A 25000-nucleotide genomic window follows, 5' to 3' on the forward strand; every position below is an offset into this window, starting at 1 on the left:
CATATGGACAAGTGTACATAAGCTTTGTCCTTATTAAGCGCATAGTTTCAGACTCGCAAGACTTGTGAAGGTTGTCCATTTTTCTCCAGTAACCCTGAAGTTTTCAAGTGCTTCTGGATTAAGTGTTCGTTTAGTTTTATTGCCTCCATCACTTTTCATGTATGTCATAGCTGGAGTGGAGAATGTCGCCTTGCAGGCTCATGTTCGTTTAGTCTCATAACCTTCGTTCAAATTCACTGGTGCTTTGATTGCTTTTTGGTTATGTTTTTATCCAAGTTGCAGTAGGCCTACATCACACAAATATACCATACTCTTGCTGAAAAAACAAGTTTACGTAAACAGGCATATTTTTGCACACCACACTACACAGGGATTTTGTGCGGTATTTACACTAATGCTAAACCGTGATGGAGTTCATTAAATTTTTAATTTTTTACTTCCATAAATTTAAATGTCATTTTAACCATTGTGAAAGCTATATCTTTCAAGTACATGAGTCAGATCATCCGTTACAAGCTCAATGAAGCTCCACAGCAGAGTCAAGCTGGTCACGACTTTCTTACTGGTCCGTGGTGGTCTGGGCCGTCAGGTGATGACAAAACAGGGTTGGAGGGGAGCACGCTGAGCTCATGTCGGAGATGAGCATGGTAATCTGCAGTGTTAATTGTGTCTCATCAGACCCCCCCGGCGCCGTGTTAGGCTGAAAGTAGTGATGGGAGCGTTGACAACTCTAATTATTTCGAAATCTTCCCCAAAATATGACTGTTATAATTACAGCGGATAACGGGTACGTCTTGTGAGTGCGTTCAATGGGTGATGTTGTCAGTGTAATTGTGGGACAGCTCAATAGCATTTCAGTGTTATCGTCATCAGCCTGCCTACACTTTAACAGCGACCTCTTTGATCTATTGTCATCTCACAGAGCTCTGAAGAGACTTTACGTACTCTTCTGCCTGGTGTTTTTTTGTTTTGTTTATGGGAAGGGGATGAAAATAAAAATGCTTTGTAATGTTTTATGCTTTTAGGCATTATGTTAGCTTTAATGCACGTACAGCAGCACTATAGGCTAATTTTAGCAGATCTGTGCATTTAAATTTGATAATGTTTCACTTCTGGGAAATCAGACTAGATGTTGATGACTCATCTTTTGCACTACACAGTTTTTGTCTAATCTAATGTTCCCTGAATGAGAATGTCCCTTACTACCACCCAATATAGAGTAGCAAATAAAAAATCATGGTTCAAGGCTGTAACGTAATTATTGTAAAAAATGTCCTGTACTTTAATGTAGTTGGGTTAACAATGCAACAGTCATGGGATCAAACCCCAGGGGACACCCATACTGATAAAATGTATACCTTGATCTTAACTTTTGTCAACCTTTTGTCAACTCTTTTGTTACATGATGAAATGGCCTGCCTTGAACGCACGCAGATTAAACACACAAAATCCTATCTGTGCACTCACAATAAGAAAATGACTAGCTTGCCAGGAATTCCACTTTGTAATGCATTTCAGCCAAAGCCTGAAAGACACATAAATGGAAGAAGGTCGGAGATTTGTTGTGCTGGGGAGCTGAATTGATCGAGAGAACAGATCCGACTCCTGCGGCATTACAGACCGATGTCAAGTGAAAAATACATATCTGGATCCTTTTCTATTTTACCCCTCCTCCCCGTTCAGCTAAGTAAATAAATGTGTTGATTTGGAGGGAGGAGGATACAGCGGGGAAGCAGGGAATAAAAAACAGCAGAGAAAAGTGTGGGATCGATTCAGATCCACATTTTATTACACTGGCTACAATATTAGCAGAGAATGATAGCTCCTGTGAAGAGCGATGACTCATCGGCAGGTGACCCAGAGACGGAGTTCTTAGAGACTCCACTGCACTGCACGATTCTATCATTAAAGGGAAATCATTAAATAATTTTTCATTACAAATAAAACAGCACATTTCATTTCACGCTATGCTGATTATGGCAGCCAGAAAGCTTAAAGATGACAGCCAGTGAGAATCGAATGAGCCATGTTTACTCTTTATAGATGATGCATCTGATGTACAGTACCAGCCATTGCCAGCCCACACAAATCTAAATGATTATTCATCACACTGGTGATCAGAAACAGCATACATTTACAAGCGAATTAAAATGAATACATATGTTGTCAAGGACATGCTAATGCGTGTGTAAGTGAGGCTGAGCTGGTGATTGAAATCTGCTGCGATACAAGAAACCTTTTTGGTGTGATGGAGAGAGATTTGGAAAGATGGGAAGAAAACGATGAGAGAGAGCAGGTGGCGTGCTGGAACATTGTAAACGTGATTCTGAACATAAAATGCAGAGGTCCATGGTCTTATCTTCTCTGTAGTGTTACTAAGCAACTCACAATCCCAGCCACCGTGAGAAAGATGAGGATGCTCAAACAGAAAACACCTGTCGCTGTGTTGGGCGTGTGTACTTTGTGCATGAGAGTGGGTGTGTTTGCTGCCCTCCAGTCTTGCTGGGTTCCTATGTCCTGCATGTCCTGTTTTTTGCCTTGCAAATCTAGATTGTACCGAGTGTGTGGATGTGTAAGCGATTCTCATTGGACTTGTGTTACCGGTAGCATCTGCGCAGCGTGTTGACACCCAGGCTGTGAGTGGGGTTGTGTGGGAGCATGTTTTGGCACTTTGTGCTGTAAGAGGGTAGCGGGTCTCCAGCGTTTTTGCATTATGGGTAACAGCGCTCTCAGTTGCCTGAGGGCTGGTTTAGATAGCAGGAAGTAGAGCGGTGGGTTCCAGCAAGGTGCCAGACAAATCAGAAGAATGGCAGACAGCGAAGTCACCTCCCACAGCAGAGACACCTCCGTATTTGCCGATGGGGAGACGGAGCTGGGGGCAGGGCTGACGGACCAGTTCACGGGTGAGCTTACAGAATGCACGGATGGCGATAATACATTCACAAACTCTAGTATGTAGTATGGCAGCCAGCTGATGGCAAACACCAATGTGGAGCCGATGAGAAGCGCGGTGGCTTTTTTGTTGCGGTGGTCTGCTGCAAGCGTGCCCCGGCAGCGGTGCAGGTGTGTGATGATCAGGCCGCAGTGCAGGGCGATGCAAAGAAGAGGAGCGACGTAGTACACCAGAAAGGCAGGAACGAGGAACCCCAGCCAGTGACCACGCCCAACCGACCAAGTGCACCCACTGTCAAACTGGATGTAGGTGACCTTAGGTAGGGCCATGGCGATGGAAACCAGCCAAATGACGGCAACTGTGCCAGCTCTGTGTGCCAAAGAGAGACAAGATAAACACCTTGAGACGAGATTATGACATCATTGTGCCTTTTTATATTTTGGGAAGTTACAGTAGGCTAATACAATGGTACTGACTATGTACAGTATGATTATATTCATATAGTATGCACTTATATACATGCACTGGGTAAATATGGATTGGAAATGTATTTGTTTTAGTATTATACTGAGGTAATCATTACATATCCTAGAAAACCATAAAGGGTTACTCCTGCCAACTCACACTCAAGTTGTTTAAAGGAATTGTTCACTTTCAACATACATTTTCATGATAATTTACTCAACCCTGTTGTCATCTAAGATGTTTATGTATTTTTTCATTTTTGATGAAAACCTTCCAGGATTATTCTACATACAGTGGACTTCAATGGACTCCAAACGGTTGAAGGTCAAAATTACAGTTTCAGTGCAGCTTCAAAGCTCTTTAAACGATACCATACAATGAATAAGGGTCTTGTCTAGCAAAACGATTGGCCATTTAAAATTTTATTTTAAAATGCATATGCTTTCTAAACACAAATGCTCGCCCTGCTCTGTTCTGCGCGCCCACAACTTCCCGTAATATGTAATTAGTGTCACGCTTGAAAAGGTCACGCTTGACGTTGGTAGGGTAGGGCAAAAAAATCTTTCTTCCTTCTCCAAGTTCAAAATCATAGATAACACCCTTATTCATCGTCTGGTATTGTTTAAAGCCCTTTGAAGCTGCACTGGAACTGTAATTCTGACCTTCAACCGTTTGGAGTCCATTGAAGTCCACTATATGGAGAATAATCCTGCAATGTTTTCATTAAAAACCTTATTTTATTTTCGACTAAAGAAAAAAATACATAAACATCTTGGAAGACAACAAAATGTATGTTGAAAGTGAATAATTCCTTTAACATGACCTCCAGTTTTTCCAAAAACGCAAATTTGCAATCTAAGGAGGAGTCAGAAAGCTTCCAAAGATACCTTAATTTGCGTTTTTGGGGAAAAATGGAGGTCATACAGATGTTAAAGTACTTGAGGGTGAGTAATACATTTTTCGTCTGAGTTACCCTTTAAAAAAATATAAATTTAGCTGATAACCAAAACTGTATAAGATATTAAAGGAGTAGTTCAGCATCAAAATATAAGTTCTGTCATCATTTACTCACCCTCTTGTCATTTCAGAACCGCATACCTCTAAAGAAGATATTTTGAAGATTGTTAACAGCACCCCATTCACTTGCATTGGTTTTGTGTCCATACAATAGAAGTGAACGGTGGCTGTGCTGTTCTGTTCCCAGCATTTTTCAAAATATCCTCTTTTGTGTTATGTAGAACAAAGAAAGTCATACAGGTTTGAAATGACAAGAGGTCATACAGGTAAATGATGACAGAATTTTCATTTTGAAGGTGAACTACACCTTTAAAGGCTTGTTTTTAGAAAATATCTAGATTTAGTCTTGTGCCACTGACACTTTATTTCATTTGTTTTTCCAGAAACTAATACAAATTACCAGTCCGACAAGAAAAAATTCCATTTAAGATTCTCTGGCGGGGAACTTAAAACTTGAAAATATCTTACACCCCTTCAAATCAAAGGTACATTTTTCTTTGTGCAAACACTGACATAGCATATATCATGTTTGGATTTGTGCAGACGTTTTAATTCAAAGCAACTTACATTACATTCAAGCTATTATACATTTTGTCAATGTACGTGTACCTCGGGAATCAAAGCTACAGCATCTGTTCTGCTCAAACAATGCCGTAACACAGTTATGGAATTTACACCGCATAATACAGGAATATATAAACCTGTACATACATTCAAATATATAGTGCATACTACATACACCTCTTTCATCTTTGCATCTGTCAAACATCCCTGTGTTATTTATTATCTCCTTTAGATACTCACACCTGCGCAGGGGTTGCGGGGGGCCGTGTCGACGGAGCCACTATCCGATAACGCAGCACCGAGAGGGCAGCCAGGCTGAAGATGTCTACTCCAGCCGTGAGAGAGGTCATGAAGCTCAACAGTACACAAACGCCTCCTCCCAGCTGCCAGTTCTGAGAGTTGGCACTTAGTAGCACACATGGCAGGGTGAGTAAAGCACACAGATCCGCAAAACTCAGGTTTAATAGGAGGACCGAGCTGGGCTTGGAACGGCGCCGTGGATTACGCATCAAAACCAACCACACGAGCAGGTGACCTCCAACCCCCACCAACAGAGAGAGGATGCTGACCAGAGGCAACACCAGAGAGAAGGAGATTGTGGTGTTGGTGGAGACCGTGTTAAAGAGCAGGTTCACGATGGCGGGCATGTTGGACAGTATGAAGGATCAGCCAGTGCCTGGGACAACAATGGAGATAAAAAAGTCTTTATGCAGTCTTTATACATTTGAGACGCAATAACCATAAATAAACAAGAAGAATAAACTCAAATGTACAGAAAAACAAGTCAGCAAATTTACACAATTGTTGGTTCAACAATTGACCAACGCCTTGAAAACAACAGGAAACAACTGACACCCGTCCCACTGCACAAGATGTAATAAAGAAGGCATGATAAACGGTCCAATAAAATGAGCGACTACACCTAATAAATATTTGATATTCATCCGAGCACTGGCATTTGCAATTACCACGCCGGCCAATTTCTCACAGAGGATGAGACAGAAACATGTTCAAAGCACAATTTAAAGCCCACAATTTAACCTCCCCAACAGAACATCCATACAGCTATTAAAATAGGATGAACTTCAAAGGCATCTGTAATTTCCGCAGAAAAATAGCAGAAAATGACAGAACAACCAAGCATTCCGCTGTTCTAGAAGGTCAATGATAAAATAAAAAAATGCTATTACATTAGATTAGATTAGACTAGATGATAGATAGATTAGATAGATAGATAGATAGATAGATAGATAGATAGATAGATAGATAGATAGATAGATAGATAGATAGATAGATAGATAGATAGATAGATAGATAGATAGATAGATAGATAGATAGATAGATAGATAGATAGATAGATAGATAGATAGATAGATAGATAGATAGATAGATAGATAGATAGATAGATAGATAGATAGATAGATAGGTTTAAGAATTAAAACAGGACACAGGACTGAGGTGTAGATACATCACAGAAGAGAGTTACTTGATCGGGCATCAGTCTGGCAGTCTGTGGGCAAACTTCTGTTAATCTTCCAAGATGCACGTCTTCTTTTGACAGCCTCCCCTTAACACATGCAGTACAGCCCTCCGCGCTGGCACACACACACCTCCTTCACCTCACTCATATTCATATACGCACAGCTGAACGCTCCAATCTCGCCTTATTAGAACACAGCAACATTCATGTCTTGTCAGAGACACATTCAGAGGTTAGAATCCAATTACGAGGCAGTGCGGAAGGCTTGAGAAAGTTAAACAGGGACTACATTTACATCTGTAAAAACTTAATGATGCTCCACGACCTCCTAATGCCAAAAACACTGCACATGCGCTGAAAAAATATACACTCACCACACACTCTGACAGGCTCTTAATTATGAAATGCAAGTGAGAAAATGTCTGCTTAGTTGGTTTCGGTGTGAAACATAGTTGGTTACATCGCGTAACATTAACTTTTTAACTTGCTTGTAAAAGATGAAGCAGTCTTCCGTTGTTTACTGAATTCTGCTGACTGATGCCATCTGTTTGGGTTACTCACTATTTTCACTGTTCGACTTGAACCACTTCAGTGTGTGTGAATCTGTGAGAATCAGAGAATGTGATTTGTAACGAGGTGGGCAGATCATTTGTGTGGGAACGGTGCATTGCGCACAAAAACAAAAGACACGGGTTTGTTTCCATATGTCATACTAGTATCATAATGTAGGCCTACTAGATAGGCCTATACTCTGATCATAAACATACCATGATATATCAAAACTCTGTAGTATTAATATATTTGCTACTGTGTCATGTTACCACCAGTTTTAGTTGTTAGGTAGAGAATGAGCATATGTGTCTTGAATCCTGCTGTAATGAATGTGATTAGCAGATAATAAATGTGTACGGCGGTCTGCACACAGTCTCATCGTTTATTCATCGGCCTTTAAAGTCATGTCACTTAATTTACAGCCTCCCCCACCAGAGCTGTATGTGTGGGTGTGCGTGCGTGTGTTAGAGACAGCATTAATGAAATGATTAATGGATATTCCCACCATCTCCTCAGATTCCATCTGATTTTACGTAATTGCACGAGGATTTGTGTTTACGCTAACACACATGGTAAACATGTATTATGAACATTGCTCTCACATTTTAAACGTGATAAATTGCTTCTTTGATTTGTTATAATGGTTTCCACAGTCATTTGAAAAGGTGTAAATAGATGGACATTGGGAAATTCTCCGTATGATTTGGCAATAAGCGTACAGTGTGCATTACAACACAGTTGTACTGTGGTTGGATTTAGTTTTACTTAATTTTTTGTTATTTCGATTGGAAAAATTCCCAGAATTTCAACTTGAGTGAACTTTAAATTGATCTGTTTAAGTCATTTAGTGAGAAATAACCCGATGATATGAGATAAATTATTTTTGGAGATGCTTCTCACAGACATTTGAACGCCAGTCACACACAATAAATTCTATAATCTCTGTTTGGAAATTGCTGATGCATGCCAGATGTTTGTTTTGGGGGCTCTACTGCCTCCATGTGGCAATAAGAGATAAAAGACAGTGGCATCTGATACCCAGTTCTATTTGACCATTACTTGACTAAATGTCCTTGAACTGATCTTTTAACCATCAATAACTGAACATTATACTTAACAAATAGTACATATGTTAAAATAGTCCCAGGCAAAAAGTTCAAGGCAATGTCAGTCTGTATCTAAAGAGACATCTTAATTTACTCACCCTCATGTCATTTCAAACCTGTGACTTCCTAACTTCCTATATTTAGAAAAATGGCTGTGACGAAACAACTCTTTAGCTTCCACCGTATGGACACAAAAATCAAAATATATTTTTTTGTTTTCCACTTAAGAAAGAGTAACATGAGGGTGAATAAATAATGACAGAATTTTTGTTTATATGTGAACTATACTTTTAAAGATTTTTGTCAGAATCATCAATTCTGTGTTCCAAGTCGGACAAAATGTACTAAAATTACTAAGGTATTATTATGCCATTTTTCTATTGTAGCACATCATGTAAATACTATGGTAATGAAACAATACCATATCCATGTTCCACGGTCTTTACATTATATGTAATTACATTTGATAAAAACAGTTGTTTCTATATCCAAATATATTTGAACACTTATATCCAAAACTGTGAAATTAGCATAGGCCTAGCTGTGTAAATAAAAAACAGCACATGTAATATTCTGTTTTTATTCATTCAATCAATCACATTTAGTAGAAAAAAACTCATTTAGGGCCAGCAAACTTTTAAACATTTATCCAGTTGCATAAACAATGCAGATTAAGACAACAGTACTGCTAAAGAAATCAATAAGAATAGGTTCATCATACACTACAAAACTTTGCACGGTAATGCTGAACATGAGGGGAAATAACTTCCACCGAATGGAATTCAAGCGCTGAATAGTGCAAATATTTGTTCTGTTTATATATTGTACTTTACAAAATATCATTCTATTAATTTATAGATAAATAGCAAAAGTTCTTTAATGTCAAGGATTGTCAGCAGACTCAGAGAGAGTTAAATAAAGGAAAAAAGGAATGACAGTTAATTGCAGAATGTGAACTATGGTTAAGTAAGAATGGATAAAATAGAGCAACAAAGCAAAACAGGTCATTTAAGCAAAACATTTTAATATGTGTGTATGTTTGTGTGTGTATGTGAAATGACAATATGAAATTGATTGACAACTAAGCTAAGAGTCTATGAATTTTGATTGAGGTGCAGGTTCATCCATAATGTTGATCACATCTTTCTGTCTACCTCTCAGCATCACAATGACTCTCTGTCTTCACACAGCTTTGGCTCCAATGGTTGTCATGATGCTTCAGTGTTGCTCGGCTCTGAACTCTGTTGACCTGTAGAGATTGACAGAGAGAGAGAGCAGTGAATTGTGGCCTACTTTACCTGTTTACTGATCTGGCTTTGCTAAAGGTCAGCTTAGAGCCATCTGTCTGAGAACACACAAACACACGCAGGGCAGGTGCACACACAGTCAGTGAGCTAATACATTCACATGTCAGAAAGGAAAAAAACTCTAATTACTGAAGCGGTTTCCAGTCAGGCCATGCAATAAAACTGCTCGACATTTCAATGAACAAAAGACTTTTGCAATACACTTTAAGGGATAGTTCACGTAAAAATGAAAAGTCTGGAGTCATTTACTCACCCTCTTGTCATTTCAAACCTGTATGACTTTTTCACTACTTGCTAAACTATTCCTTTAACCCTGGGTTAATGTTTTTTAAAACCCAGAGTAAAGACTGGTTTTAAAATTGGTTTAAGGAACATTAAACATCTGTATACGTCAAATACTTTTTAAACCTGGGTTATAAAAACAACTTTTGCATGGTTACACAGATACTTGGGTAACATTCTTCTGTGAACAGGGACAGTTCAGCAATTTATTTTTAAAATGAATACATTCATGTCATTGCGCACATGACTTGTGTACCATGACTTTCTGAACAAAAAATATGATGTTAGGTTGTATACTGTGAGAGTGTCAGTCCCCATTCACAAAACTACTAAAGAAAAAAAGTCATACAAGTCAAACAATATGATGGTAAGTACATGACTACATTATTTGTGTCTTTGGCGGAATTAACCCTTCAAGACAACCACAACAGTTTGCATTGCCACATTTCCACAAACAGACAGCAGGCTGTGTACTGTTGCTGTACTTTTCCAGTCAAACTGACAGGTATCTATAAACTTAAAAATCTGACAACCCAGAATGAATGAATTAGACAAATTAAACTGAGGATACATTACGAATGGAGAAAAACAACGTTACCCAGGATTTAATAGAAATACACATTCACACACAGTACCGGGGAAATCCAAAGATTTATTTCGCTTTGGAGGGAGTCTGGGTTTTTTCACGGGGGGTTTGCGATCTGAACATCTTTCCAGATCACAGCGGATATCCTGTTCCATACCTACAGTAAAATTCAGGGGCAAACACACAGGGAGAGGCGCTACGTGACAGTTTACTGTACTGTACAAACTGTACTGTACATACTGCAGATAAAAGCATGCCAGAGCAATAAACAGTGAATGCACGCAGACCCTCGCGACATGTTCTGAATGTGTTTACCTGTGTCACATGAGTTTGCTTTTCTGTTTCGGTGTGGCTTCGGGGGACCTGCAGGGCTGCTCTTGAACTCCTCACCTGATCATCCCATCGTCATCGTCATGGCAACAAACATGATACATTTTCTATATGAGCTACATGAACTAATGTCTATTAGACAGCATGCAATCTACAATGTAACATTTGGGATTTATAAAAGCCTTACATTTATAGGATAGTTCATCCAAAAATTGTGTGGAGAGAAATGCACTCAAAAACTTTTTTTGTTGCATTTTTCAGGAAAATTATTTATATACAGTTTTGGAACGACATGCGGGTGAATCAATTATTTGTTATTTTTGGGCAAACTATCCCTCTAACAATCGTAACTGATCATATATCATGCTATTCAATCGTCATCCTCAAATTACCTTGAAGTACAGCAGAATCTATAGAAGCAGAATGAAGCATAGGCTTAGCAGATATGGGTGGAGCAGGTGGTGCCTTGTTCTCATTGGCCACGTCATGTGGTGGGCAGCCAATGGGAGACGTGTGGGGTGAATAATAACATGGCTGCAAGGAATGATATAATCAAAAATCTGTTTTGATGATACATCTTTGCTATGAGAAAAATGGCACGCACCCACTTAACAATCGCTTACACATACTCATTTATTCACGTTTTCATCCAAAGCAACTTCCATTTCATTCAAAGTCTAAATTTGATCAGAACATGCATTTCCTGGGAATCGAACCCACGGTTTTGGCATTGCTAGCGTCATGCCCTTCTTATAGAGCTACAGGAAGAATACCCATCTACATACACACCTTTTCGGGGATGGGTGAGGTTTGTCCCTCTGTTTTTTTGTCTTTCTGGTCCACACATCTTCTCTCCTCATTTTCCTCATCTCTCTCTCTCAGCTCTCCAGAATCGTCAGTGGATTTATCTATGGACAGTGAATAAGGCACATTATCCATCTATCCATGCATCCAGTGTAAACAAAAATGAAAAGCGGCCGAGGCGGACTGTCATTGTATTTTGTGTGCTAAGTGCAATCCCTACATTACATTGGTTAAATGGTGTATGTTAAAAACTATTAACACAGTGTCATTGACGGATGTATTGACAGCTCTTAAAAAGTCATTAGTGCTAAAGCACTGTGCAAACATGCAGTACCAGAGCTCTCCTCCAGATGTCGCTGTCGTGTTTTAGCCAGGCTCGGCTTAGAGCTCTGTGGCGGCAGCTCGGGTCTCTTTCTAGTTTCCACCAGCTGAGGGTCAGTTACACTCTCTGATTTTCTCTGGCTGTCTGATTGTGACTCCTGTCTCCTTGATTCAGTCCGTTTGTCTGTAGAAGATGTGTGCCCTATAACCACAATATCTGAATGTCGGTCCATTTCATGTTCTGGGTAGCCGATCTCTTCAGAAGAGCCAAACACCTCGCTGTAATCGGGCGACTGCAGGGAACAGGAAGAAATCATGTGGTGAACGAATGTTTATGTAGTTTTTATTCATGTGCTCTCTAGTAGATTAGAAATAAGGGATCCTATTGTTTATTTATATTTTTGTGGCAGTTGCTTTTATTCAAAGCAACTTATAATGCATTCACTTTTGTCAGTTCCCTGTGGCTATTTTGTGAAAAATGTAAGTAAAAATATAAATTAATTGTTATCAACGGGGCAAAATTAAAAATATGGCTAAACTCCACAGGGTGCTGAAATTAGATTAAGAGAAAAGGAATTCTCTCAAACATCATTAATAACTTTGATTAATGCCTATTTATTTCCTGGTGTGTAAAACATATACAGCTGGTATATTCACTCACAGCTGATGTAACTCATTTCAAAAGAATAACCGTGGCCATAAACATTTCAATTCGCTCTAAAGCAACAGTGCAACGGCCTGCTGTGTAGCGGATTAGAAGATGATGTAATGTGTTGTAGTGCACCTGTCTCTGTGAAAAGCAGGAAGGACTCATTCCCGTCATTCCAGGCAGGGCTATGCCGTGAATGGGCCGTCCTGACATCTGAGGGGTCCTCTGGACGCCCTGACCCACCAGCCTCTCGTTGGTGCCCTCAGGGTCTAATCTCCAACGATCCTTAGGGTGCTGAATCAGGGAGTACACGTTCTCAGTTGCAAAACTGAGAGAGCAAAAGAGAAAGAGAGAGAAATAGACTTTGACTTATGCCGTTTGTTTATTTAAGGGGACACCAACATTCAACCTGTGCCAGAACCATTACTTGGAAGCAAAGTATTCCACAGAATCATGAGAATCAATAACCTCAGTCTCTATTTGATTTCCTTTTATGGAAAAAGAGCAGAAGCAACTTTCTGTGTTCCACAAATAAAAGTCTGGAACAACATTGATGAGTGAATGACAACTCCAGTTTCCATCCAAAGTGTTAATATTAAAGATGCGCCCATACATACATTTGTTGTTAACGTTTAGGACAAATGAATCCCGCAGTTAATAATTAACATTATACACCACCACCGAATATACAGACTTTCTACCCAACATAGACTTTACTGGTGCAAATGTTTCCTAAAGACACAGTCTCGCAGCAAGATCTTCATGTTAAGCCAAATATGCCATTCACAAATCCAACTGAAACACAACAAACACCTTTTACTGTATAGACTTAAATTATACTTCAGACCCTTCATTGGCCACCGGTGCATATTCCTACAGGCTTTTCCCAAAATTCAACTATAATTCACATCATTTTAGCTTCTTACTGTATAACTTTGTTGTCGGGTGAATAAGTTATCCATTATTTAAATAATATAAACAACATAGATTCGACATAGTCCTTCTTTCCAAAAGCACAAGGAGTAACTTTGTATACTACATCTCGTTTAAGGTTCCATGTAAATGCAAAAATATTAATCAAAAAATATTTCTTAAGCATTGCAAACAGGTACAAATGCACATACGTTGGTAAATGGAAGGTCTAAAGGACACACAACATAACTAAGATCAAGTAAAAACAAATGATGTACTTAGTGCGACATTCATCCCCGCAGGCCCCGCTCCTTCCTGTATTGTCTGGCTCTTGACAGGAAATGGTAGAATTTCGGTTCTTCCTGAATCCTGAAAATATGGACAGCACGCTGCGTCTCTTCTTTCTTCTCAGAGCCTGAGCGTGATGGTGAGAGGACAGCTGACTGCAGTACAAAAGGTCAGTGTGTTAGAGAAAAGATAATACCGTACAAAGTACAGTAAGCCCACATCTTGTCAGTCTTTAAAAAGAAAATTGTGACAACCATTATTGTCAGAGTTCATTATTATAAAAAAGTATTTCCAAACCTGTCTGCTAAAACTCTCTTGGTGTAGAAATCAGGCAGTCCATCCTCCAATAGAGATACTCCTCCATTCTCGGAGCAGTGCTACAAGACGACAAGAAATAGATGATGTTGATTAAGTATCATTTTGGGGACTAGGGCTTTGAGCCGATCATCCTTCTAAATTTGTGTAGTGGATGATGCTTTCATGGTCTTTAATTTCGTCATCTGGGTATGTCTTTGTCTTTTATGTCAATCCATTGGACCAACATAAGAGAACACAAAGACAACTCGCAGGCACTTAGAAGTGATTTACGTGGAGAGAGGTTTTGATGGGCCCGTGTTGAGACAAAATTTTGCATGTTGTGGTGTGGAACAAGGTAGGTAACAAAGTTAACAAGTAAACATGATTTAATCCACTCCCTTCTCATAGCATCACACTAGCTGCTTGAATGAAGTCTAATTATACAGTTTTTTATTCCATTCCGGCAAGTTTCTGACGAATAACAACAGTCATTATGAGATCGAAAGGTTTCTCTGCGTGCGCCTCAACTCTAATTGATGGTTCCTCATTTCCTTTATCCTCCAGACCGTGACCCACAAATCGATCAAAGTCCACCATACATAATGACACATCAATTCTCTAAATGCTTTGTAAGAAGGCGACGACTGAAAAGAGAAAAGCTAAGAAAGAAGCTACAGTAGGATCAAGAAAATAAAGGTGCATCCCATCTTTTTTGTCAAAACACCTGACACATTCACATTCACATCTGGCAGAACAATTTCATCACAGGTTTCATTCTTGTTAATTTATAATTTAATAGTACAGCTTGCGTTATTAAGATTTATCAGTAACATCATGATTAATCCTGCTCCAGCATGGCAAATCCCTTCTGTGCCAATCATCGGTAATAAACGTTCAAAGTGATACTTGAGTAAGAAAGAAACTCCCTTTAATCCCTTTCTCATCTCATACTTGCTTCCCAAGGAAAATTGCATGTAACAAATTTTTTTATTAATTCACAATTAAAGAGTTCACAATCCACTCACTGCCTCAAAAGATGTATGTGCTGTCCTGTGTTTCCGTGGTGGACGGGGTCTGACATGGGTCACATGACGTAGAGGTGAGCCCTGGGTAGGCAGTGTGGACAGACCTTCCCATGATGCCGAGCGTGAGATGGGGGCGGATGTCTGAGGCGTGGACACCAAAGGTGAGGAATTAGGGTCCTCACCTAGACCTGGAGGTAAATAAAAGGGGTGTTAGTAAATTAGTAAATATAACAAGGCCACATTTACATTTATCCGTATTGCAAATTCCTATCTAAGCAAAGTGACGATACGTAGTGTGTCACAAAACTTACATGGAGGACACCTATTTTTGTTTTATTGCCACGGGTTGGGTTAGGCCAGACAGTAAGTGACAGCAATGATAACAGCGGCGATTTACTAAAGCAAGCACTTCTTAATATTACATCAATTAAATAAATTAAAGAGAAGTTAAAAATTGCATAAAAATAATGAATGCATTTAAGCTGTGCTGGGGGAACTGAATAGATGAATACATGATTTAAAAGCACTGAATGAGCATAAAAAAATTAATGACAGTGCTGGTTTCTTCCCACAGAAGGTCTGCGTGTGACTCACTGAGTCTGTTGGACACGGGACGGATGCGTCTGGTCCTGGAGCTACGTTTCTTAATGGCGATTGTGTCCTGTGAACAGAACGACAGAAGTCAGTGAGAACATCGCAGATGTAGATGATGAAGCCGCTGAGTTACGCGAGATGACAGATACTGTAAATACCAGCAAACAGCAGCAATGAGTCAGTCGTGAGTATAGCTCTGCGGTGACTCAAGCTAACATACTCACTATGCTGATGCCAAAGTCGTCCTCCACCACGTCCAGTATGTCCATGTGTCTGTGAGTGCGTCTGGCCGTTCCGCCGTCTTCCAGCCGCCGCATCTGTGAAACCTGCCGGAGCTGCGATGATGAGCAGATGCATGAAGAACAGCAAAACATGCGCACGTGCTCAGAATGAATGAGATAAATGAAAGTATGAGAGGAATAGCTCTGAAGCCGAGGTTGCATTGCAAATAATTGTTTCACTTTGAGTTGCAAGATTTCCATCATGGTCTCTGTTTTGATTGAATTTTGACCACAGGATTATTGCCTTACATCATTATTTTTTAGAAAGTAGTGTAATCTATGTGGAGTTGTGTCTCCAGGAACTTCTTAATAAAACTCAAGATCGTGAACGTTGATCGCAAACCATTGAAATAGATTGAAAACAATAAACGTAATTGCGCTTTTGATTAAGAAAACATAGGGTGATGTTGCCAGGTAATGTGAAAGCGACATTCAGGGCCGGATAATTCAATGGGCATAATGGCACAGGCCCAGGGGTCCATAGTCGCTTGGGGCCCAAGCAATGGGAAGAAAACTCGCATAACAGTATTTCTGCTATCTTCATTCTGCCGTGCGCTTCTCTGGCCCGCACACACACAGTTGCAGTGTTTCTAACTTACGCAACGCTGTCTCTTGATTTGGTCACTTTTACTAGCCATTTTGCAGCTGTAGCAACAAATCTAGCGACTTCTTGAATAAACCTTAGCTTTTATTCAGTGGGAAAATGTCGCCAGTGCTGCCAGTGAGCGCGAGGTCTCTCTGCCCTGGTGCAGGAATTGCATCTCTCTGCAGTGAGCAGCAGGAAGAAGCAGCACATTCAATTCACCGTACAACAGGTGACTCCTGAATGAAATGAGTACAAAACAGCGTTTCCAACAACCTGTCACTGTTATCAACTGTTTGGATATACAAACATGAACACTGTAAATGCACATGGTTACTTTTTATGTTTGTTTTTAATGGTGATTTGTTATATGATGTCGCGTTATAGTCAGAACTGACCATAGAAACTGAAAATATGTCAATGAGAACGGCTTTATTGTTGTGAACATAATCTATGGGTTGAAATACTCTTGCCGTTGTCTTAAATCTCTAAAGGTACAAGTTTTTTACATGTATTTGGTGCCATTTCCGTGCCAATTTTGAATTTAAATTGATATAATGTTGTTTACGTCTAACTGCCTTACTTTACCAATATTTAGCATTAATTATTAAAAAAGGACCCTATAGGCTAATTCAAAATTTATTCTTAATCCAGGCCTGGAGACATTGATGTATAAATCATTGGTGAATTCAGTTCTGTGTACCTCAATGTATAGATACTTCTACATATAATATGACAGAATATTGAGGAAAATTGGGTAAATGCTTTTGAAATTGTCTGTCAATGTGTCTAAAATGAGGTTAAGGAATTACAATTATCAGTTAACACAACCAGTAGTCAGTCATACCAGAGTTTTGTGTGTGGCATAGAGTTCCTGTAAGATCTGGTCCACAATAGAGTTGGTGAGATAGGACACCACGGACAGCTTTACTTCCCTTAAGACAAGAAAGGTGAAGAACCATGTTAGTTAGAAAATGTGTTTCTTTCTAAACATACAGTAGAAGGTGCAGTATACAATCTTATGGAAAGAGCTATAAAAGACATGGAAAGATAGAGGGTAGGGAGAAAAAAGAAAACGCCCTCTAATTTCTTGTCATTATTACAGGAGTCAACTGCCTTATTAGCAAAGGCATTAGAGTTTTTTTGTGTGGTTTTATTGGTAAGCTTCAGGTTATTTCTGTCATTGCCCATACAAATAAACAGTTGTTGTTGCTTTGGGGCATTACAAAGAAAGCAGCTAAGAAAATGACTTATTCAAAAATGTATTAGGAAGCTGTTTTTGTACATCTCATACTTGGAAGCATTAATGGTATAAATCTTATTTTATTGACAATTTACTTAAATTGGCTTGTCCTCTCTATATAGACTCTAAAACTCTCACTTCTCTACAGGTAGTGGTCTAGCTTTTGTTGAAACTAGTAACGTCTCTGTTACGTATGTAACCTACGTTCCCTGATGGAGGGAACGAGACGTTGTGTCGACAGAATGGGGTTTGACTTGAGAACCTATCATCTCTGACTGACTTGAACAGGCCAATGGAAATTGGCGAATGAAATTTGCATGCCGGTCCCCGCCCCGGACATCCGGGTATAAAAGGGAGCCGGCGTGCTGCATTCATTCACCTTTTGTGCTGAGGAGCCTGAGGATCGTGCCTCGACTGCTACAGCGGGCGGTCAGCGTTGTGGCATGAAGGACACAACGTCTCGTTCCCTCCATCAGGGAACGGAGGTTACATACGGAACCGAGACGTTCCCTTTCTGTCGGTCTCTCGACGTTGTGTCGACAGAATGGGGTTCCTCGGAAAACGCCACAGCGCTGTGCCGCATCACAATCTCCCGCGAAGCGATGCTGACTGGCCTGGTCGTGTCAGACATAAGCGCTAGCGTAAATTGTAACCCTCCAGTGGAAGGGAAGGAGTCCAGAGCTTTCTTAAAAAGATGGGAGCCCCTTTCGCCGGCCGTCACGGACGGAGGCCTAGTTCTCTAACAGCGAGAAGCCACCTAGCACCGTAAGGGCCACTGGGAAGCGCCAATCCCCCCTGAGGGAACGCGCTACGGAGACCACTTCCTACCACAGGGAGGAGCTTAGTGGAGATCCACACATGGTCTCGCCGGATAGGGGAGAGCACGAGGGAGACATGCAGACACGAGAGGGTGTCGCGAGCAAGTGAAAGTACACCTGGGAGAGGTCATGGGCCATCGTGTGAGAGCTACTCATAAGAAGACATCAGACGGAACCGCCCTGTGGGGGGGGGTTACTACGTGTGGAGCACTAGGCCTCGTTAGAGCCACTGCTAGAAGCTCAAAAACCGGCCAAGGGAGGCAGGGCTGCTCCGCCCAGCCCGCCACCGAGGAGTGCTTAGTGATGGATGGAATGCCTACTCATCGCCCAAGTGGGGGGAAGAGGAGAGGCTAGATATCTCACCAGGGGGCACTATCGCAGGCGTACGCCCACCGGCTGCCGGCCTTACCTGGCGGTGTCCTGTAAGACTCGGGCTGATACCGGTTCCACGCGGAGCCTGTAGAACCTCACGAACAGCTCAACAAATGTCTGCCAGAGAGGCGCCCTGAGCCAGTGCCCACGAGGAGGCCACACACCCCTGGTGGAGTGCGCCCTCCGTGCAAGCGGACACGGGAGATCTTGTGATCGGTAAGCCGCGGCGACGGCGTCTACGATCCAGTGCGCCAACCTCTGTTTGGAGACAGCCCTCCCCTTGTGCTGACCTCCAAAACAGACAAAGAGCTGCTCAGAGCTCCTGAAGCTCTGCGTGCGGTCCAGGTAGAGGCGCAGTGCGCGTACTGGACACAAAACAGAAGGGGTTTGGTCTTCCTCCCCAGAAGGGAGCGCCTGCAGGTTCACCACCTGGTCCCGAAAAGGAGTGGTGGGAACTTTGGGCACGTAGCCAGGCTGGGGTCTCAGGATAACGTGAGATTGACCGGGCCCGAACTCTAGGCAATCCGTGGCCACGGAGAATGCTTGTAGGTCCCCTACCCTCTTGATGGAAGAAAGCGCCACTAGGAGAGCCGTCTTCATCGAGAGATGAGAAAGAGCACGAGGTTAGGCTGCGCCGGCAGAAGGGCTTGATGGCGATGCGCCTGTTGCCGGTGTGCCACGCACTCCAGGGAACTCGGCTCTGTAGCGCTCTCATGTGCATCAACCCGAGGGGGACCACCCCCGCCGAGGACGCCATCTGTCCCAGGAGCATCTGAAATAGTTTCAGTGGGACCGCTGGTTGCTGCTTGAAGTTCTTCAGGCAGCTCAGCATCAACTGGGCAAACTCGGTAGAAAGGCGTGCAGTCATAGAGACAGAGTCGAGTTCCATACCGAGGAAGAGGATGCTCTGCACGGGGGAAAGCTTGCATAGCCGAGACGGATCGTTCTCTCTAGCCACCGTGCTGGTCTGGGAAGAGCCAACCAGGCTCCCAGGGACCGAGACAGGGGGACCAGAGGTTCGATCTGCTTCATTGCCCCCATGGGGGGTGGTTCGATGGCTGGCAGTACGGCTCCCTCGCCGTGGGGGAGACCCCGGGGAGGAGAGCTGCTCTGCCGAGATGCCTGCCTGGCGATACTGCGGCACACCGCACCTCTGACTGAGGGTGCTGGTGGCCACTGAGGTTGACACCCGACCGTGTGTCTCGCCGATACAAAACGAGGGGTTGCCGAGCACCGTCCTGTGGAGGGTGAGAGCGGCTGTGAGGAAGACCCAAGGAGAGAGAAAGCTCTTTTTGTGAGGATGTGGGCACCAGGCCCTGAAAAGGGCCCGGCTGGTGTTGCTGGGACGGGGCAGTCTGAGTCGTAGAGGGGCGGAGCTGCTGGGGGCAGGATGTGTTTGATCGCTTCCGTCTGCGTGACTGAGGAGCAAGGTGGCGTACCGCCTTTTACGGAACGGTCAGACGAGCGAGGCGGGGCATGAACGGTCCGCGAGCTGGTGGCTGACGGATTGAGGCTCGTTGCTCACCGAGGCAGACGGCAGGGCTGATGCCGCTGCTGCCGCGGGACGGGAAGCACTCGAGGTGGTGGCTGATTCTCGAGAGAACACAGCCACTCGTGACCGCAACGTCTGAATCATCATTCGCCCGCAGTGCGGGCATGACGAATCCACAAACGCTGCCTCAGCGTGCCGGAGACCCAGACACTTAAGGCAGACGTCGTGTCCGTCCACCTCCTCGATGAGTGCGTTGCACCCACGAGCACACTTTTAAAAAAAGCTATTTAATATGTTAACACAAATATATATTACTTTTTAAAATGGAAAATGTATTGTTTATTTGCAAACAGTTAGGTTTTATGTTTAAGTTATGCCATGAAAACAGCAACATCTGCTGACGGACACAATGCTGCGTTTTCACAAGAACATGCCAGCTGAAGTTAATGAGGAAATTACGTCGCTTCCTTTGCCAAGTGCCTTCCAAACGTCTACATAATGGCACGCAAATGCTCTGTTCACTCCAAAGTCTAAACTTCTTCGCCCTCCGAAGGAATAGGGCATAGGAATGATGATTGGAATGTTGCCCGTGACAGTTCGGTACGAAAACACGTACCGCTATACCCCTAATATTAAGACAAAACAATGGCACTACTGTATTTTAAGTTGTGTCAGTGCAAGCAGTTTTCAGTTTAGACAGCTCTAACATTTATTTTAGTCTAGGACAAGTCTTAAGCCCTGTACGGGAAACCACCCCATTAACAACACATATAATACAGTGCAACATCATACAGTTTTTCTTTGAATATTGAGGTCTTTTGCTATTCCTATCGTGTAGTGATTCAAAGTATATAATGCTAGGGAAACAATATCTTGGTACAGTCAAATCAAAACCAAAAATACTCATTAATGTGTACTCAATGCTTGTAGGAGTCTGAGCGCTAGAGATATTATTAATGAACAGTATCAGTCATTTCTCAAAAAGAGAGGGTTCTACCTGTAATTATGTGTCTGTGATATGTTTCTCTTTTTTCTCATTTAATGCCTGTTTTATGTCATACAGTGCATGTTTGATATTGTCATATGTCTTCTAGCTGTGCTTGATTGTGATTCTGAACAATCTGGCACAATTTTCAAAAATCAGACTATGAAGTATTATTGCAATTTTGATTACGACAGATCGTTAATGAACCCATCTGATAATAAAACCCAGCTGTCTTACTCCAAAGCTCTGTTGATGTCCTGAGCCGCTCGCTCCATCAGTGCGGTGCGGATGGATGATCGAGGAATGGACACACGCTCAGAGATGGAGGACAGAGGGGGTGAGAGACACTCTGCGGCAGCACACGAGAGCGGGCACAGCTCACGGCACAGAGACACCATGGAGTCCACGATTACCTGCACAAATTCACCATCAATTTTGGCCGCACAGATATAAATTAGGCCGAATGATAAGAGAGAGAAAAATCTTACCTGAAGTTCTTTATCAGCAGCCTTGGCCAGTTCTCCAGCCAGAGAGTCCAGTTTTTGTCTCACAGGTCCATCCACTGACAGCACATGAGCCAGTTCACATAGAGATGGATACAGCTTGAGGATAGTACAGAAAATGCTTATTTCAGACCGGGATATTTCACACATTTTAAAATACAATTAAATATATAAAGCACGACAACCAGAACACATTTTACGTTACACTGTACTTCTGCATCTGTTAAAGTTACACTTACGGAAGCTTACCCATCTACACAACCAGTCAGTTTCTGGACATGCTTGACTGAATTTATGCTTATCCTGATCTTAACATGCTTAAAATAACTTTTCTGTGAGGTTAAATAGTGTATTTCCACCCATAAAGCAATTTCTGTTCAAAACTGACGACTTCATTAAAAGCGGATGATTTAAATTCGAAATCATTACATTTTGAAACCTCATAAAGCATTTCAAGGGAACACAAAGAAATGCTGAGCTTAAATAAGCAAAGATGGTTAAATGTTTTGGCTCACTACATAATTTCCATACTTCTGCTGTGTTATTTCAAATTTAAATTACTTATATTCTAAAATGTGGAAATGAGTGAAAACACTCACAGCTCGAGAATTTCTGGCCTCCTTAAGGACCTGTCTGGCAGCCTGTAGCTCCTCTCCTTCACCTGTTCCTCTCAACACACACACCTGCTGCTGTACACGCACACACAGACGCTCCATCACCTGAAAGAGCAGAATGAGAAGTTGATCTCAAATACAAAGCAAAGATCAGTAAGAGTTCACATTAGCATGTGAAAGACTTTCTCGAACACAAGTTCGAAGCTGATGTTACGTTTTTTTACGTTTAAAACCTTCCATCATCTTAGTTTACTGAGCAGTGATAACTAAGCCATTCGTGGGCTGATTTCCTCAAAACACTGCAGCTCTGCAAGAGATTTTGTTCTGTTTGTTTGAATGATCAAATTGCCAGAAATGCCAAGAAATTAAAATCACTTATAATCCTTAATAAATATTATCTAATAGAACTGAAAACTAGGAAAACTAACTCTGACATAGTTACAGACATCCAAGAAACTTTATCATCACGATCGTAATTTTATTGGGCTTGATGTGCTTAAAGCGATAGTTCGCCCAAAAATAATACTCACCCTCACTTTTTAAACCTGTATGATTTTCTTTCTTCCGCAACAAAGAACACAAAATAAGATATTGTAAAGAATGCTGTTAACTGGAAACTATTCACTTGCATTGATTTTGTGTCCATAAAATAGAAGTGAATGGGGGGGTTCGGTTACCAACTTTCTTCAAAATATCTACTTTTGTGTTATGCAGACGAAAGAAACTCATACAGGTTTGAAATGACAAGAGGGGGTGTAAATAGGTAATTTTGGGGTGAACTATCACTTTACTGTAAGTCAGAGCTGTAGTAGTATAGAGTACGACAGAAAGGATACAGAAAGAATGTGAGACATGCTCAGAATGTGTATATTACCTGTTCTGCAGTACTGGTGACCAGGCCCTGATGCAACCGAAGAGCCTGTTTCTGAGAGAAGCGTTGCGTTTGGTTGTTCCTCAAGAGAGCCCGCTGGATCTGAGAGAGAGAGAGAATACTCAATAATGACAGTGAAAGGACCGGGGGTATTCAGATAAGCAGTGCAGTCATATGGAAAGGATTGTAATTACGCTGCTGATTTACAGAAGATAAATGTATTATGTGCCTTGTCCCTGTCTCTGCAGTGACTTTGTAAAACTTTGACTTCTCTTAGGCTCATTAAGCGTGAGCATAAACATTCACCGCTGTGGGACCGTAATTCTCATGAAATCCGCACACACGGCATTACAGAGATTTAAAAGGGACAAATTACAGAAAAGCAGGTTTTCCTTGTTCTTTTGAAATAAATGAGGTCTATGTACCATGAAAACACACACTAACTTTACAACTCAAATCTCTGCAGTGCACTTACTGAAACTACAATGCGAAAACGCCTCCCAAATCTTCATGGCTGTGATGCACAACCCACATTAACATCTATTCAGAACTCAGCACCTTTCCCGATAAAGTCAAAGTAAAGTTAAAAGAAGAACAATTTGTTTTACTAAACAGAAGAGGATGATTATGTATTAAAGGGACAGTTTACCCACAAATAAAGCTTCTGTCATCCTTTACTCATCTGTATAAATATTTTGAAGAATGCTTGTAACCAAATATTTCTTGGCCACCATTAACTATCATAGTAGGGAAATATACAATGGTAGTCAAAAGTAACCCAGAACAGTTTGCTTTCCAACATTCCTCAAAATATTTTATTTTATGTTCAACAGAACAAAGACATTTATAAAGCAATTGTTCCTGTGGTAGTCAATGGTGACCAACAACTGTTTGGTTACAAGCATTCCTCCAAATATCTTTCTCTCTGTTCATCAGAACCAAGAAATGTATACAGATACAGTATGGAACAACTCGAGGGTGAGTAAATAATGACCACATTTTCATTTTTCTATTGAGCTGTGACTCTTAAATCAAACAGGAATTGGTATTGTTGAACCTGAATTGTATAGATTCGATGGTGCAAAGCTTTCTTTTTTGGCGATTGACAGACTGTGGTCAGCAATAAACGATTTTGTGTTCCATTGACATAAATTACAGCATTGAAACAACATTGATATGTGTCATAACTGTCCCACAATGCAACGCTAGAGAGGATGAAACCTTGAGTGACACATTGAGAGTGTTCGGCCTTCAAAATAAAATCAAGCATTCTGACCTTAGTTAAAGCCTGTTCTGTCTTTTCAGGGGCGCTGCGGAATGCCTGTGTGACATCGCTGAGTGGAATGGGCATATACTGCAAAGTGAAGTTACTGAAAAGAGAGAAAACCTGTTGAGAATAAACTTTAAAATAAAACTAAGGATTAAAGCTTTCCCCTAAAAAACAGAACACAACGGAGAAGCAGAAAATTCTTGAAAACGGTCTATTTGTGTCACAAAAACAAGATGTTTTGACGCCACTTTTGGTATTCAGTCATTCTTTTATGTTTCTTGCAAGTGTTTTCAAAGCATTCTGTACTGGGAATAACTTTCTCAAGATGATTACAGTTCTCTGAATGGATCTCCTAGTTCAAGTCTGTTATAAGATTCTACGTTAAATACCAAAAACATAGATCTCTGGGGAGGAAAAGTTCTTCCAGAACAATAGTCTAATTGTGCATCAAAGGCAGGTCAGGAAGGTGATGAAAGACTATGCAATCACACCCAAA

General features: G+C 41.4%; 3 protein-coding genes across 4 annotated transcripts in view; all 3 read right to left on the reverse strand.

Annotated features, from left to right (window-relative positions):
- The window catches only part of rem2 (RAS (RAD and GEM)-like GTP binding 2), a gene marked incomplete at its 5' end in the record, with an annotated part of 25397 nt that extends 22874 nt beyond the window's left edge, over positions 1 to 2523 (reverse strand). The window contains one exon of the mRNA XM_079453665.1: positions 2436 to 2523. Within this exon, the coding sequence (XP_079309791.1) occupies positions 2436 to 2523 (88 nt within the window). The remainder of the gene's footprint in view (positions 1 to 2435) is intronic.
- Positions 2524 to 2583: 60 nt separating this feature from the next.
- On the reverse strand, positions 2584 to 5586 carry LOC306892539 (somatostatin receptor type 5; the record flags this gene model as incomplete). The annotated part of the gene is made up of 2 exons (XM_079453666.1): positions 2584 to 3262; positions 5180 to 5586. The coding sequence occupies 2 exons, from the start codon at positions 5584 to 5586 to the stop codon at positions 2584 to 2586; spliced, it is 1086 nt and encodes a 361-aa protein (XP_079309792.1).
- Positions 5587 to 8642: 3056 nt separating this feature from the next.
- carmil3 (capping protein regulator and myosin 1 linker 3) overlaps positions 8643 to 25000 on the reverse strand; it is a 51844-nt gene continuing 35486 nt past the window's right edge. Inside the window, exons 23-40 of one of the 2 annotated variants that reach the window (XM_079453099.1) lie at positions 24511 to 24604; positions 23238 to 23336; positions 22349 to 22468; positions 21735 to 21848; positions 21484 to 21659; positions 17184 to 17271; positions 15697 to 15807; positions 15473 to 15539; positions 14879 to 15066; positions 13854 to 13933; positions 13547 to 13711; positions 12492 to 12684; positions 11721 to 12000; positions 11372 to 11490; positions 10975 to 11116; positions 10568 to 10642; positions 10302 to 10409; positions 8643 to 9326 (exon numbers count right to left, since the gene is read on the reverse strand). In XM_079453099.1, the coding sequence (XP_079309225.1) occupies positions 9286 to 9326; positions 10302 to 10409; positions 10568 to 10642; positions 10975 to 11116; positions 11372 to 11490; positions 11721 to 12000; positions 12492 to 12684; positions 13547 to 13711; positions 13854 to 13933; positions 14879 to 15066; positions 15473 to 15539; positions 15697 to 15807; positions 17184 to 17271; positions 21484 to 21659; positions 21735 to 21848; positions 22349 to 22468; positions 23238 to 23336; positions 24511 to 24604 (2260 nt within the window). In that variant the 3' untranslated portion in view covers positions 8643 to 9285. The remainder of the gene's footprint in view (positions 9327 to 10301; positions 10410 to 10567; positions 10643 to 10974; positions 11117 to 11371; positions 11491 to 11720; positions 12001 to 12491; positions 12685 to 13546; positions 13712 to 13853; positions 13934 to 14878; positions 15067 to 15472; positions 15540 to 15696; positions 15808 to 17183; positions 17272 to 21483; positions 21660 to 21734; positions 21849 to 22348; positions 22469 to 23237; positions 23337 to 24510; positions 24605 to 25000) is intronic. The other variant, XM_079453100.1, reaches the window with a different exon arrangement.

The sequence above is a fragment of the Barbatula barbatula genome, assembly GCF_947034865.1.
Source record: "Barbatula barbatula genome assembly, chromosome: 3".
Taxonomy (NCBI): Eukaryota; Metazoa; Chordata; class Actinopteri; order Cypriniformes; family Nemacheilidae; genus Barbatula; species Barbatula barbatula.